At 42.2% G+C, this 16,404-nt stretch overlaps 1 protein-coding gene across 5 annotated transcripts in view; it reads right to left on the bottom strand.

Moving 5' to 3' along the window:
- FCHO2 (FCH and mu domain containing endocytic adaptor 2) overlaps window positions 1-9,086 on the bottom strand; it is a 101,673-nt gene extending 92,587 nt beyond the window's left edge. The window contains exons 1-2 of one of the 5 annotated variants that reach the window (XM_087742739.1): window positions 8,912-9,052; window positions 6,415-6,630 (exon numbers count right to left, since the gene is read on the bottom strand). In XM_087742739.1, the coding sequence (XP_087598865.1) occupies window positions 6,415-6,459 (45 nt within the window). In that variant the 5' untranslated portion in view covers window positions 6,460-6,630; window positions 8,912-9,052. Of the gene's footprint in view, window positions 1-1,207; window positions 1,231-5,197; window positions 5,316-6,414; window positions 6,631-8,911 lie in introns of those variants that run through there. The other 4 variants (XM_087742740.1, XM_087742743.1, XM_087742738.1 and 1 more) reach the window with 4 other exon arrangements.
- Window positions 9,087-16,404: the final 7,318 nt, after the last annotated feature.

The following is a 16,404-nucleotide window of genomic DNA, read 5'->3' as shown; positions in this document are numbered from 1 at the left end:
TGTTTTTCCACTTAAATGAAGTTTTCTAATCAGTCCTGCTCTTGTTCTTGACTTTGCATTGAATAGCATAAAGCACAACAGACACTTTCCTCAATTAAAAACATCTCCGGAAAGCCACATCTTTTATACATTATTGATAGTTATCAGAGGCTAGGAGGCTATGTGAAAAATATATTAAGGTTTAAACAAAGCAGCAAGTCCAAAGCAGACTCCCAGATTTGAGGGCCTATGTGGTTTAAGCTTGGCACAACTAAAAGACATGTTTTCACTTGTGACTGTCATGCCAAGTGCAGCCTAACTTACCAATACCAGGCTCTACCTATAAGCACAAACATCTACACTTCAAAACTGTTCAATAATTTACATGATCAAGACTTCTGATGATTAACCTGATGGCTATTCTATAAATAATGTTACCTTCTACTTGTGTTTGGAGACATACGTGTACCTATGTCAAATTAAGTATGGTATCTCAGTGCAGAGAGCTGACATTTTTATGCTTAGGAAAAACTATACAGCCTATCCACAACTCCTTCATTCAGTAGTTATTTTCATGAAGAGTAGCTCAAATAATTCATATAACGAACATCAGAGTTAAAGCTCTGTGTTTAGGATAAAGGCAGAGATGTATGCTGTGGCTAAGAAGAAAAGCAGTTCAATTTACAAAGTACGTGTCCTCTTACATGCACATATGCCATCAACACTGTTCATTTATGTTTTGGTTGTTTTTCCTCAACACTGCCCCTCTCCATACACATTGTATAAAATTCTGTACATGGAAATTGTGTGTCTAGCCAATTTTTCTTCATCCAATGTTTTTCCTCCTCCTTCCTGGTGGCAACAGTAATAGCTGTGATCACTAAAAGCTCCGTACTGGCCTACTTAAAAATAAATAAATGCAGCACATAGCAGACGGAACTGATGAGACCTTCCACTCCCTTTCAGAAGCAATTACCATCCACTGCTATGACAGACAGACAGTGAAGTCAGATGCAGGTTCTTCTAGAAGTTCCATATTGGAGAAAGAGGAACCTCTGTTGTCACATGTAACATCAGGTTCTATGCAACAGACTTCCGGATCAGTTTGAAAGACCATTCTGAATGTCATTTCACAGGTAAACCACCATCTATTGAGGATGATCCCATCATTACGCAACAGAAAACAACTGTAAAACTGTGTACAAGAATAAAAAAAATGAAACGGTACCCTCTCCATATAGGCTATATACTTTGAAGTTCATTAGCAGTTTTCTCCCTCTTCCCTGGAGCTAACAAAGCTCTCTCTTCAGAAGCTGGTGTTCTTGTCGAGGTTTCCCATTTTACATTGCAGTAAGAGAGCTCTTTTTTGCACATAGTGTAGATATCTCCTGACAGCAAGCCATAAGAGGAAACAAGACTTCAAATAAAAGTAAACTTAAATAAGCCTACAATGAGGCATTACTGACCAGCTTTGCATACAAAATAAATTAAAGTCACAGAAAGCAAGGGCAAACAGACCTTCAATTTCCCTTCATCAAGAACTAACTGCAACAATTTTCTCATGGAAATGAAAGTAACCATGTCAGCAAATATGAAGTCAGAATTCAGCATTTCCATGACTTGTGCATAACAGGAAACAGATTACAGGAACTGTTTTACTTAACTACTTAATAGACTTTGAAAACTTTTAAGAATAATCTTGTTTGTTGCATATAAAGATGATTCTGAATTTAAAACCTACATTTGGTAAAGCAGCCAGAAAATTCTGGGCAATCTGCAGAAGTATTTATTTCCTACGTTTCTAATCAAATTGTATGCGTGCAAGCTCTGCTTCCTATGGACTAAAACTGTTCAACATTGATGTCTATTAGTGTAAGAAGTTAATACTCTCTATTACTTTATTGAAATTAAAATTGGCCAGAGATGTCAAAAACTACAAGAAAGGGTTCTTCAGGTATCTGAACAACAAGCAGAAACAAAAGGAAAATATTGACTTACTGTTAAACAAGAGAGGTGAGTTAGTGACCAACAACGCTGAAACGGCAGAGGTTCTCAACCCTTTCTTCACCTCTGTCTTTATGAGCACTGTTGGGCCCCAGGCCTTGGGAACAAAAATCCAGGTTGATGCAAACAGAGATCCACCATCAGTGAAGGAAGAGTTGGTATTTGAACTATTACAGGAGCTTGACCCCTACAAATCATTGGGCCCTGACATGATCCACCTGAGGGCGTTAAGAGAGCTGGCTGACGTCATTGCAAGGCCGCTCTCCATACTCTTTGTGAAGTCATGGAGATCAGGGGATGTCCCAGAAGACTGGAAGCAGACTAATGTCACCCTCATCTACAAGAAGGGCTTAAAGAAGTGTCCAGGAAATTATAGGCCCATCAGCCTTCCTTCAGTCCCTGGGAAAGTTACGGAACGAATCCTCCTGGGGGCTATCACAAGTCAAATGAAGCATGTGATTGGGAAAAGCCAGCACGGCTTCACCAAGGGCAAATCATGCTTGACAAACCTGATCACCACCTGCAACAAAGTAACCTGCTCGGTTGATGTGGGATGAGTGGTGGACACTGTCTACCTGTATTTCTCCAAAGCTTTCGATGCGGTTTCCCACAGCCTCCTCCTAGAGAAACCGATGTGTTACGGTCTAAACAAGTGGTCTGCGTGGTGGGTGGCGAGCGGGCTGACAGGCCACACCCAAAGGGTGGTGCTAAATACCTCCTTTTCAAACTGGCAACTTGTCACAAGTGGGTTCCCCCAGGGACTGATATGGGGCCCAATGCTGTTTAATATCTTCACAGGTAATCTGGGTGATGGGATCAAGTGTACCCTGATGAACTTTGCCACTGATACCAAACTGAGTGGGGAAGTGGACACTTCAGAAGGGAGAGCCACCCTGCAGGAAGACCTGGGTAGGCTGCAAGAGTGGGCTAACCGGCACCTTATGAAGTTCAACAAGGACAAGTGTAAGGTCTTGCACCTGAGAAAGCATAATCCAGGAGTGCAGCATAGGCTGGGATCCACCTGGCTGAGGAGCAGCTCTGTGGAAAGGGACTTGGGGGTCCTCGTGGACAAGAAGCTCAGTATGAGTGAACAGTGCACTGCTGCGGCAAAGAAAGCCAACAGGATGCTGGGTTGCATCAACGAAGGCATCATCCGCAGAGGTACAGAAGTCATTATCCCACTCTACTCAGCACTTGTTAGGCCACACCTGGAATACTGTGTTCAGTTTTGGTCCCTGCTATGCAGAAAAGATGTGGACAGGCTGGAGAGGGTCCAGAGAAGGGCCACAAAGATGACCAAAGGCCTGGGAAGCCTGCCACATGGGGAAAGGCTGAGAGAACGGAGCTTGTTCAGCCTTGAGAGAAGGCGGCTTAGGGGAGAGACCTTATCACCATGTTCCAGTATTTAAAGGGTGCCTACAAAGAAGATGGACACTCCCTTTTTACAAGGAGTCACAAGGGGTAATAGGTACAAGTTACTCCTGGGGAGATTCCTATTGGAAACAAGAGGAAAATTTTTCACAGTGAGAACCATCAGCCATTGGAATAATCTTCCCAGGGAAGTGGTGCAGTCCCCAACAGTGGACACTTTTAAGACTCAGCTGGACAGGGTGCTGGGCCATCTTGTCTAGACTGTGCTTTTGGCAAGGAAGGTTGGACCAGATGATCCTTGAGGTCCCTTCCAACCTGGTATTCTATGATTATAGCACTGTCTTTTTACCCAGTATAAATGTATGTTTCTCAATTATTAAGGTGATCCTGAAGTTCCCATGACTGGTCAGATACGTACTAGTTGATTAGCTAGTGTGAGACGCAAGAAAAGGACAGCTGCGCATAATGTTTTCACAGCAAAACTAAGCATGTGAGACAATAAAAGGCACATGCAGTTCTTAAACCATTTTGATTTTGGCCAAACCTTAGAGACTTGATGAGAGAAGTTCAGACAAAGTTTGACTTTTTCTAACTAAGTTCAGCAAGTAAAGAAACATTTGACAATAAGTGAATTACTGTCATTTCAACCTACGCTTTTAGACCATGCATTAGCAGCAGTTAAACACGCATGACCATTCCTTCAACCCTTTAAACATGACCACATTACCACATTACAAAGAAGAAATGGAACAGACTGAGAAAACTGTACTTTTGGTTATAAACGATTTAAGTCATAACCTGATATATCAATGAAATATGATCAACATCCCCACACCTTGTTAGATAAACACTAAATAGGAAAAGCCTAAAAAAGAATGAATGTGGGAAAGAGAATCGCTTCAGTTTTCGGGGTGAGAATAGAAAAATTTTTGTTCTTTGCCTCTTGTTCTGGTCAGGTCCAGAGAAGCTGTCCTACAGCTAGTTTTATACTTAAATTACTGCTCCTGCTCCTCTGTCAGATATGAGTATGGAAAAACCATATCCCTAATCAACAGATTATGCATGCAAGTATCCTAATACAGATAAATCATAATGGCATCAAAGGCTTTTTGGTAAAAAAAAAATCTATCAAGAAAATTCCAGAGTTGCACTGATATGCCAAACTCCTTTTAGATGCTCTAAAAAACATCGTTGCCATTGTCTGTTACTCCTTGTTGCAGTTTCAAATAAGTATTGTGTTTAATCTTTTCCATAGGGGCAATTATTTAATGTAATGGTCCCGTATACATGAAAATACTCCTGTGATTAGTATTATGGTGTTACATTTTTGCAAGTTAGATATCAGTAAATTTCAATTTCCGAGCGTCTGAAAGAGCTACAGCAAATGGAGAGCATCGAAACATGGAAAAAAAGCAGTCACCTGATGTTTACACAGGCAATGTATCTTATTCAGTTCTGAAAGTTTTGAGAAGTTTGAACACAAAAGCAACCTGGCAATTTCAATTTCCTTCTTCCAGCGTCAATAAATTAAATAAAGATCAGCTCCAGAGAAGCTCTAAGCATATGAGGAAGGAGAGATATCTTCCTCTGTATCTAGATAATCAAAAATATTGTTTGAACAAAGAGATGGAAAGTTGTCAACTCATTCTAGATGTACACACACAGAGGGAGGAGACTAAGCAAATATTGCACAACAGCTCTCCTGAAACAGAGCATCTAGCTGTATGCCAAGCAGAAGAGTAGCACTGCATAAACATATGAATGGAACTCCAGATGGAAGCATGACAAGTCTCAGCGTCACTCATATCACATAAGTGCATAAGACAATAGGTCTTACACTTACTAGAGCAAGCCTCTTCACAAAGCTAAGGTTACGAACCCTGGACACCGCCAGCCTGTACATGTTACAAAAGCTCTTGAAAGGAAAGGGTTCCTCCTCACAGCCATTCTCAAAAGCTACAGGTAACACAAGCAATTAAAAAGATAAAATAAAAGGAATTAATCAAAGCCTATTTAAACACAATTTTTATATCCCAGAACTTCCAGAGTTACCAAGCACAGCAGTACGCAGAGACCAGTTTCTGCTATACATAGCACTTCCAACAGTTTAATCAAATTAGTTTAAAACAATTAATACATAAACACTGACTGGCTTAGAAGTGGCTTATTTTTGTTGACTTGACATAGTTTAACAGACTTACAATTAACAAAAGTGTCACCTGCACCAGTCAGTTTAAATACAATGTCAAAGCTTATGCAACACTTCCTAAGCAGTGCTAAGAAAACAGTAAGCCAATGGTAACAAATGCTTTCTATTCTACTGTACCAGTATGAGTGTACTCAAAGCGACAAAACGTAGCTATGTATAACTGAAATAACTTATGAAAGTGTTCCCTTTAAATCACGTCATTGTTTTGATGTAGCACATACATAGCAGCAAGCACCCAATGTTTTATGACAACATCCTAATTAGGAGCTGGGAATGTTTGGCCACGTGACTTGAATGCCTGAAACTCAGTCATAAGAATCAAAGCCATTTATAGCCTGTACTACTAGTTCATAATTTTTGATACCACAAAAAAAGTAACTGTATCCTGCTGACTTTGAAAACTGCTGCTCTAGAGTGCTGTGGTCTATTAGCAGACCCCTACATTTTTGGAGTGATAGTACAGGTCTCTGTACTTCAACTTTGCACATCCTCAAAATAGTCTTGCTTATCTCTCAGTGACCTCTTAGAAGCAGTCAACAGATCACAGACCCATAAAACATCCATTTTTCTTGCATTGTTTAAAAAAAAGAAAAAAGATTGCAACTATTCAAACACTTTTAAAAGCAGTACGAGATGAAAGTCTCATAATAAGCTTCAGGACTATTACAATAAAGAAGCTAAGATTTGATTTGTTTACATGTTTGCTTTCAGGAAGTTCTTAAAGGACAGCAGCCTAAATAGCGTGTAAGAAATTGATACACATTCACATATATGTCACTTCCCCTTCCAAAAGAAATCAGTTAAGTCCCTCAAGTTTCTGATGTCTTTTCCTATCAGTTACAGCAAATTACCAAATCAGGAGAGAGCATCCTACAGCTCAAGATCCAGACTTCCATTTCCAATACATAATTTCAGCTGCAAATTGACGACAGCGTGTACATCAAATTCAGCTGCAAACTGATGACAGCGTGTACATCAAATAAATAGTAATTATGCTTTGGATTAATTTTCACATCAGTGCTTTAGAAGGTACAGTTATCCCATTCCACCATTTTGCCTGGTGTTACCTAGAAGGGCAAGGCAAAAGCAAGAAATAGAAGACAATCCTTGTAAAGTTCTACACAATACCACCATTCTTTCTCCTTATGGATTTCTCTTTGTTATTTTTAGTCAATATGCATTCAGTGCATTTTAACAGCAATCTTCTAATTTCCGTCTTAACTTTCTTACCACATTTCAAAGCATACATGGATTGTACCCCAAGTCTTCCAAAGCACTGCAGTAACAATTCTGAACAATAACCTATTCTGAAAAGTTAGTAGAAATGGAGAAGCCTCATGATTCAAATATGCACAAACCTGTAACTTATGCTTGGTTCTGAGGACATACAGAAACTCAATGTGTTCTGACTTTAAAAATCCATCATATTTAGACACTACAGTTAATCTTGAAAGATACTCACCCACAACAGCAAAGAAGAAGCAGTTGCCATTCCTTTTTATTTTACTTCTACACAAAATAAAACCCTGTCCTGGGTATTACAAGTTTCTCAATCAAGTTTTGCAAGTTTAAGACCCTGTGTGATGTCTTTGTCATCATTGCAAGACAAACAAGAAGAATACACTTGTTGTCCTACTTTGTGTCATTTTTGGAGGCAGGAGAAAAACCTGCACCAACAGAAGAAAACTTCCTTCTCCTGGCACTCCTTGCTGACCTACACTAGGACTTTTGCCAATAGAGCTATAAGGCAGAAACTTTGTAGAGTAGAAAGAGAGAATGGTAAGTTTGGGTAGATGTCTACTACCTCATATTCGCTGGTAGCATTCGTGAAGACACAGCCAGTGAAAAGAATGTATGGAAACAGCCCACTGCCTTCACCGATTTAACAAAATTATTGACTGACTAACAAAATAAAATACAACTGATCAGACAAACAGTTAAATGAACATAGTTAAATAGAAAAGTGTTTGATTTCAGTTGAGATAGCTGAATAAAAAACTTCTATTTTACTTTAATCATAGGAGGAGACAGTAACTTTTTGAATGAAAATGTGACTTTTTATATTAATTTAAACGTTATTTCTACGAATGATAAAAAGTTTCCACATATTAGTTTAATACTGATCTGCCACACCGAGGCTTCAAATTAAGCAGATTTGTATGCCAAGAGAGCAAATCTAATATCTTGTTTCATTAAATTTTAATATTCTGTTGAAAGCAAAACTTGGAGAGTCAATATTAAACACAATGCGGCAAATAAAACATGAAACCTGGCTGGAGCTATGCTTTATATTCAAGAACAGTATGTTGTATTTGTGAAATTAGTTTTCCCTAAGTGTCAAGGATAACTGTTGCTTACACAGAAAAAGCAGACATCTAAAGGATATTTTCTCTTTTTTTTTGTTTCAGTCTCAACAAATAACCATTTATATGTTTCCCCTATTAGTCGGTGGAGACGCACATTAAAAATGAAACATGCAACAAAGAAGTAGCAACGTTGTAAACAGCCCGATGATTCCAAGAAGACTTACTTTAATGTTTCAAACCAGCTACGGTCACAATGAAAACAAGTTTCATTTCGCGGGAGGCTCAATAACAACCCAAATCCATCTTTTAATTTTTTTCTCCATTAGTTACCCACTTAAAAGCACATATACCTGGCGCAGAGACGACTGATAAATTGGGCTTATAAAACGGACTGGAAAGCCTGTTGTGTCCCCAGCTGGCTGCTGTGCAGGCTGTACCTTCTGACAAGCAGACAGGCGCGAGTTATCGCTACAAAAGCGTAAAGCTCCGAGGGGCGCAGCTTTGCGTTTGCGTGATGCAACTGTTGCGTTGCTGCCGCCGGTGCCGTTCCCCCGAACAGCGGCATTGTCTGGGAGGCTGAGCGAGGGGCGACCGGGCTGCAGCCCGCCCCACATCCGCGCACCGCGCTGCCTGCGAGACCGCGACCCCCGAGCACCGGCGCCGTCCCCCCGCCCCCGGGTCCGCGCATCCCCTGGCCCGGCGGCCCCACGGCCGCCACCCGTCCCTCGGTCTCTCCCCTCCGCGGTGCGGAGAGCCGGCCCGGGGCAGGGGACGGTGGTCCCCTCGCCCCGCCAAGGACTGCCCGGGCGAGGGCAGCGGCGGCGCAGGCAGGTACCCCGCTCCCCCCACGGCCCAGCCCGGCCCAGGCGAGCCGCGGCGGGCGGAGGGGACGGCGGCCGCCTTCCCCGCGCCGCGCCCCCCGCAGCAAGGCCCCGGCCCAGTCCCGGGGTGGCGTAAGAGCCGAAGCTGCTCCCGCGGGGCGGACCCCGGCTGCACCGTGCCGTGCCGTGCCGTGCCCGTTCCACCCGCGGCGCTTCCCTACCCAGAAGCTCTCCGCGAAGTACGCCATCATCACCCCGCCGCCGCCGCCGCCCCGGCCACCGGTGAGCCCGGCCCCGGCCGCCTCAGCCGCCGAGACGCGACGGAGGAAACGGGCGCCGCCGCGGCGCGCCGCCCTTCCCGTTACGGTGCAACCGCCTCCTTCCACACGGCCCCGCCGCCCCCCGCCCCGCGCATGCGCCCAGCCGCCGCCGGCCGCCGGGGCTCTGCGCAGGCGCGTAGCCGCCCCCGCCCGCCGCTTGGGGGAGGGGGGGGCATGCGCGGAGGGAGCCCGCCGACCGCGCTGCCCCCGGGCCTGAGGCGGGCGGCCTGCGCTGCCCCCCGGCCTTGGGGCTTGCTGCCCGCTCGTAGCGCCAGCACCCGCCGGCGGCGGGCAGAGCACGGCGCTTCCCCCGCAGCAGGCCCGCGGTCCGGCCGCTCCGAGCCCTGGCGAACGGCGGGTGCATCTCGTGGGCGAGGAAAGCCCCAGCTGTAGAAACACGGACGCAGGCGCGGAAGCCTCGAGGGCGACCCCCTCGAGGGCGCGCGGCAGGCGCGTGCTGCAGCGCGGGGAGGAGGAGGGAGCCGTGCTCTTCGAAGCGGCTTCGCGCCCAAGCGTCGTTCCAGCCGAGCGGGATAAGATCCTTCAAAACGGGCGATGACTAGTCCTGCTGGAACTTTGCTGATACAAGGCCAGCTTACCTTCCCAGCGTCCTCCTCTCACCGCATTTTGCGGTTCCAGTGGCATGCTCCTAAAAATGATGCGCTTCATTTAAAGCCAATGAGTCTGGAGAAACTGTTCATTTCAGACCTTCATCTTCTTCAATGATAGCTTGGTTTCCAGAGCCTTCATTTGCTTGATGTAGATTATTAGCCAGTGGGGGTGATGCTGATTACTGGACCAGAACACAGCCACTCAAGTGCCATCTGTGGCCAGTCTGTACCTGGAGTGCTGCTTTCCAAGGAGAGTATCTTAATATAGTCTTCATGGCGGAGTCAGCACCTCCAAGCTCTTTCTGGGACCCCAAAGAGTTCCTGTTCTACCTTAATGAGATGATTTAGTTGCCCAAGACAGCAGTTAGGTTTTCATTATTGACCAAAAATAGAGGGCCAGGTCTAAGCAATGATGTGAGGTGCTGCAGCTCATTGTCCTATGCAAACTTCATGGTTATGTCAGCACAAAACTTTATCCAAGATACAAAAGGTAAGAAGCTGATATTCTACGCTGGGTGTTTAAGGTCCTCCCGTCCCCCTCATGGAAACCCTATCAGATCTGGTTTGAAAATCTCACCTGCCTCCACCTTAGTTCTGATGTCCTTTGGCCTTCATTCTTTAAGATACTTGGTAAGGCACAGAGCAGACCATTCAAGCCATCCCTAAGAACCTGATGAATTCATCAACTTATGTCAAATTTATGCTGATTAAAGAGTTCCATGAAAGCCAAATGTTTAAGAAAAATGTAGTTCAGAAGTCTACAGAGCTACAGAATTTTATTAGGCAAAAAAATACTAGTTAGGGCAAACAAGACAGCCAAATCTGTAGTATTCATATCAATATAAGTCAGCGTGATTTCTTATGCATTACAAAATTGTAACTACCTTTACCAAAGATACTTCCGTGAAAGATGAACAATATCATTCTGAATTGGTACTATAGTCACTGGCTGTAGTTTTAGTCCATCACTTCCTGTAGCTCCATGGCAAATTTAGGAGTTCTTTTCTTTCTAGCAGTGTTCTCCCGAAGTTTCAGTATATGCAAAGTTTGCTAAGTTGTCGATGCCAAGAGAAAACTTCCAGACCCCTTTCATAGTCAAAATTTCTTAAACATCCCAAGACACTTAGATCTGGATCTCTCTCTTTTGATAACAGTAGTAAGCATGCGTATCGTAATACTAAACAGTAACAACATGCTATAGAACTACATTTAAGAAAAACTACTTTATTCATCTGTTTACTTGATATAGGTAAGCAGTTTGCATTATGATCTGAAGAAATATATGAACATAGTACTTTCTGCAGTGTGTGTTGCTATCTGTAAGGGTGTACACCAGGGCAAACAGTGAGATGAAAGCTGCATGATCAGAGCTGAAGGTTTTTATTCCATAGAAGATAGAAAAATACTTTTCACAGGGACAGATACTATGCTATGATGGAAGGATGGAAAGAGAGTCAGGCTTACTTCTACATTTTGTAGAAAAGTTTCCTGCTTCCCCATTTTCAAAGCTATATAGTAATCACTCATCTACTGCTACATCAAAATGTGAAGCAACTGCTGCAGTGCTGCAGCAATCTACCATCACACAAATATCAAACCCATCCTCAGCTTTTCAACAACAGCTTTCCACAAAAATTCCAGTGAAACACAAAACCTTAGACCTGAACTTTAAGGCATCCTGCAGCATAGGTACGGCTATATAGAAAACCACTTTGATAGCAATGATGATCAGGATCAATAGTTACATTCTTAAGGCACACTGGAATTCTGCACAATAAAATTGGTTTCTTAGGACTGAACTTGCTCTTGAACTCTATATGCTATCATAAAATGAGTTCTACCAGCAACAAAGGGCAGTTCTTAAACTTTACCATCCTGCATGCTGCATGCCAATCTTGCCACTTATCTTCTCTTTAAAGTAACACATACTGAAAAATCTGTACTAAGGACAGTCCTGTTATTCACACTTCTTCTTTGAAGACTGGCCTGGATAAGAAAATCCTAGATTACAGCTTTATGTGCTGCTGGATATTATGTAGTGAGCATGACTGAAGAACCAGTCCATGCACCATGCCAGTGCCATGGCAATATCCGGTCGGTGTTTCTATACTTTTTCAGTCATCCTTCTTGTATAATACCCAGCAGCAGGTATTAGCAGATATCAGCAGATATCAGCACTCAGTACCTTGCATTTGAATTTAAAATTCAGTGTAAAGAAGCATATGGAGGTGTGATGGGGAGGAGATTTTGTGTGCTGGGTCAATATCCAGCCAGTTTATTAAGATCATTCTAGAAGGTGACGGACTCTGAGCTGACATGCATGTGAGATCTTGAGGTTATGAGACCAGCTAAATACAGGACTTAAAGGCAGAGATTCATGCTCAGTCATATTCAAAACAAGTTGTTAGACATATTAGGAAAGGAACAGAGAACCTCATCCAGTTCGTAGACCTGTGGGCAGCTGCACCTTGAATGCTGTGCACAGCACTGGTACCGCTTGTCCTAAAAAAAATAACCCCACCCCCCCAATAAAAACCCAAACACCACAAATAAAAAAAAAAAAACAAAACCAGAAGACTGAGATAAAGGCAACGAAAAAGAATCCAAGATATGGGAGCTAACATTAAACTAGAATTCTTCAGGCTGGAAAAGAGATGACTGAGAAAGAACACAATGCAGAGAACTCACAAGTAAGAATAGAGGAGATGAGTTAAAAATGAAATGAAAGCACAAGCAGAGAATTCAGTCAAGATAGAAGGAATGGGAAACTGGACAAAGTTTCTAGGTTTCTCCAGACAGAGAAATCCATAATGGATTACTAAATACAAAGACAAAATCACTTGTGGAAGTCCCTAATCTGCGAGTTAGTGAAGCCTGCGAGGATACTTTGCAATAGTATCATATATAGTACTTTAATCTTATCCTCTTCCTAGGTGTTGGTTGCCAAGGACAGGATACTGGGCTAGGTAGACTCTTTGCTTGTCCCAGTACAATTGTTCTTTTGTTCTCCTGGTGTAATGGATGTGGACAGAAAGGAACATTATTTTGATAGCCATAACTACACAGTGAGTCCTGTATAACAAAACAAACATTCCCATTGCATATTTTCAGCAGCTTTCATGGAAGATTCAAGTAGTTTTCTGGATTACTAATTTTTGAGTAGAAAGTTAAAAAAAACAATTCCTCTCCCATTTTTGCCATATACATGAGTGTAAGGTTGAAGAACCACAACAACAAGCCTCACATGAAGGGTATGAAGACCTACAGAGACTTCTTGGCTGTGCAAGTTAACAGTTATATTTCATAAATATAATCCTAATTTTTGAAAAATTATGCCATTTGGCATTACTGCAGGTTACATACATGTGAAAGGAAGTATTTAGCCCAGAGTTCCCCTCTCAGAAAAGCATCCCCAATTCCGCAGTTTCCTCTCCGCATCTCAATTTACCCATCCTCACATATTTCCAGCTTCTGGTTTTATAAGTGTTAATATTAACTTATTTTTAACAATAAGTTTTTTTAAAGTGTGTAGATCATCTGAGATGTGGCATTATATACACTAAGTTGTTACTTGAAAGAACTTGTCAAATATAGAATCCTAGAATGTCCTGACTTGGAAGGGACCCACAAGGATCATCGAGTCCAACTCCTGTCCCTCCATAAGACAACCCCAAAATTCACACCGTATATCTGAGGGCATTGTCCAAATGCTTCTTGAATATTGTCAGGCTTGGCACTGTGACTGCCTCACTGGGGAGCCTGTTCCAGTGCTCGACTACCCTTTGGGTGAAGAACCTTTTCCTAATGTCCAAGCTAAACCTCCCCTGGCATATCTTCCTGCTGTTCCCTCCGGTTCTATCACTGGTCACCAGGGAGAAGAGATCAGCGCCTGCCCCTCCTCTTCCCCTTGTGAGGAAGCTGTAGACCATGATGAGGTCTCCCCTCAGTCTCCTCCAGGCTGAACAGACCAAGTGACTTCAGCCGCTCCTCATGCGGCTTCCCCTCTAAACCCTTCACTATCTTCATGGCTCTCCTCTGGACACTCTCTAGTAGCTTCGTATCCTTTTTGTACTGTGGCGCCCAAAACCGCACACAGCGCTCAAGATGAGGCCGCGCCAGTGCAGAGTAGAGCAGGACAATCACCTCCCTCGAGCGGCTGGCAATACAGTGCTTGATGCACCCCAGGACACGGCTGGCCCTCCCGGCTGCCAGGGCGCACTGTTGGCTCACGTTCAACTTGCCGTCGACCAGAACCCCCAGATCCCTCTCCGCGGGGCTGCTCTCCAGCCTCTGGTTCCCCAGTCTGTATGTACACCCAGGGTTGCCCTGTCCCAGGTGCAAAATCTGGCACTTGCCCTTGTTAAATTTCATCCGGTTGGTGGTTGCCCAGCTCTCTCATTTGCCCAGATCCCTCTGCAGGGCCTCTCTGCCCTCGAGAGTGTCAACGGCTCCTCCCAATTTTATGTCCTTGGCAAACATTTATGAAGATATGATACTAAAGATACAGTGCATCTAGACTACAGACATTAATATGATTGAAAAATAAAAGATTGTATATTGTATTTTTACCTAGAGTAACTAAGTTTATTTGTGTTATGTCTAAGCCATTTGAAAGTGGATTTTGAACTCCAGGTACAATAACTGCATTCAGTTATTAGTAAAACCCTTGCTACATGAACCTACAACTGAATGTGCTAATATTTTAAGATTAAAAAAAAAGAATAAAGAATCCAAATAATTGCCAAAAATAATTCAGATTATTACATAATGTCATAATGAACTGCCAAAGAGCAGTTGATATTTAAAGCTCTTCATAAATTAGAAACAAGAAGCTGATTCAGGTAAAGTACATAATCAAACATTGCACTATATTTTTAAAGAAAACCTGAAGAAGCAGATGGACGTGGAGCCATTTTATATACCAGATATATATTTCATATACCAGATTGAGGATATGCCTTGAAAAAAGCATTTTCTTTCTTTTCTGTCCTCATTAAAAGAATCTTGATAGGTAAACAGGAATTTATACTGCCAATTAAGGTATGTTCCAAAAGATTATGAGCACCAGAAGGAGGTATTAAAAAAAAAAAACAAACCAAAAAACAAACCAGAGCTGCTTACCACTGTGGTGGAGAACAAAAGACGGGGAGAAGGAAGACAAAGTGAATTATTAGGTGAGTCCCTTTCCAGAGTCATTTAACTTTGGTAAGTACTGTCAGGTTACCTTGTAGGATTTAAAAAACACCAGGGCTATGTTCTAACCAAGCAATTGTACCTGGATACCTGCAGACATTACCCAGAAGTTTAATAATTCACTTGCTTATGACCTACACATTACCTTCATGACTAGACATTTATTGCAGCCTTTTTGTACAAAAAGTGTAATGAAATCCCACAGACAGAAGTTAAAGCTAGAAAAGCTTAGAAAAAAAAGCTGGCTAGGAGAAAGATATTATAAAGTTAGCAGCAAACACAGCTAACTTGAAATAATTTATTCAAACGGTATGGGGAATTCTCCAACACAATCTTAAGACAGGCTAGGCCCTTTTCTGAAATATATGCGCAAACTCAGACTGTGGTCTCATGAGAGATCACTGTTGAGATTATGGCCTACATTACACTGTTGGGTAGGATGGATGTTTCTGACATCTTTTCTGAGTTTAAGATAAACAAAAATACTTGTGCACAGAGTTATAGATAGCCACATTTATTACAGTAAGAGATCAACTGAATTTGTTTCAACTTGGTGCAATACCTCATGGAAATTCTTTCAAAGCTAGTAACGATTTCTGTGTTCTGTTGAAGATTTACAGCAAGTTTTAATGACACTGTTTTCAACATTCCTGGAATGATTTATTCCATTAGGCTGCATCATCTGACTCACTGTATACTTAAATGCACACTTCTATTGATCTAGTTACCAAGCTCGATCACATCCCATTCATTACTTCAATTACTTAAATTATGAACCCAACAGCATTGTTTCACAGTGAGTCACTTGGTGCCAATACTCCACCTTTATTACTCTTCTGCTCTGTTGCTGCCAAAAGCATGTTTCATCAAATCAACCTTCAATCAAATGGAAGGATTAGAAAGCATTAGTGAACATTAGTAATGACAAACTGGAATGGTTTAATGGTTGTAGATTCCATTTTTACTTTTTCTAGTGACACTTCAGCCCTGCATGAAAAATTCTGGGAGATTTCTAATATATTCAGGTGGTGCATTACTACAGAAACACGATACCAAGCTTTTTCATCTATATTCTATGTAAGATGAGGAAATAAAATGCTAAATTACTACGCTGTAATACTGCCAAGAATACATTCAATGGTTAGCTGAATTTATACTATTGATGTATCAAAATATTTGACATTGCATACATGTTTTAGGCACTTACCTGCAAATATGTCAATCAGTGAACTCGAAGCAGCTTCTTATTGGCAGTCAACTAGTAAAAATAACCTAAATTAAAGGAGACTGAAGTATTTAAAGCATGTGAATTCAATGAAACAAAACTGAAGCATTTAGAAGAGCAAGCTCTGATTGTGTAACTTCACTTAGTACCAAAGTGCTCTGTAGTACCTACCACACAAGCAAGATGTGGTGTCCAGATCACAAAGATCTTCTCCACTCTGGTTGTAATATGCGACAGAAACAGACAAGGTAACTGCTGGTAGAAGGGTCTGAAGCTAAGCTAGTAAGATTTACATGGTATCTCAGGAAAGTATTCTTAGTACAGTATAGTAGAATAAATGGTGCTTGTGTTTTTAATTAAACCAA

The sequence above is a fragment of the Nipponia nippon genome, unplaced genomic scaffold, assembly GCF_047370975.1.
Source record: "Nipponia nippon isolate SJK-2023a ecotype South Korea unplaced genomic scaffold, ASM4737097v1 scaffold_8, whole genome shotgun sequence".
Classification (NCBI taxonomy): domain Eukaryota; kingdom Metazoa; phylum Chordata; class Aves; order Pelecaniformes; family Threskiornithidae; genus Nipponia; species Nipponia nippon.
The sequence above is the reverse complement of the archived record's forward strand: the minus strand, read 5'-3'. Positions and strand labels throughout refer to the sequence as shown.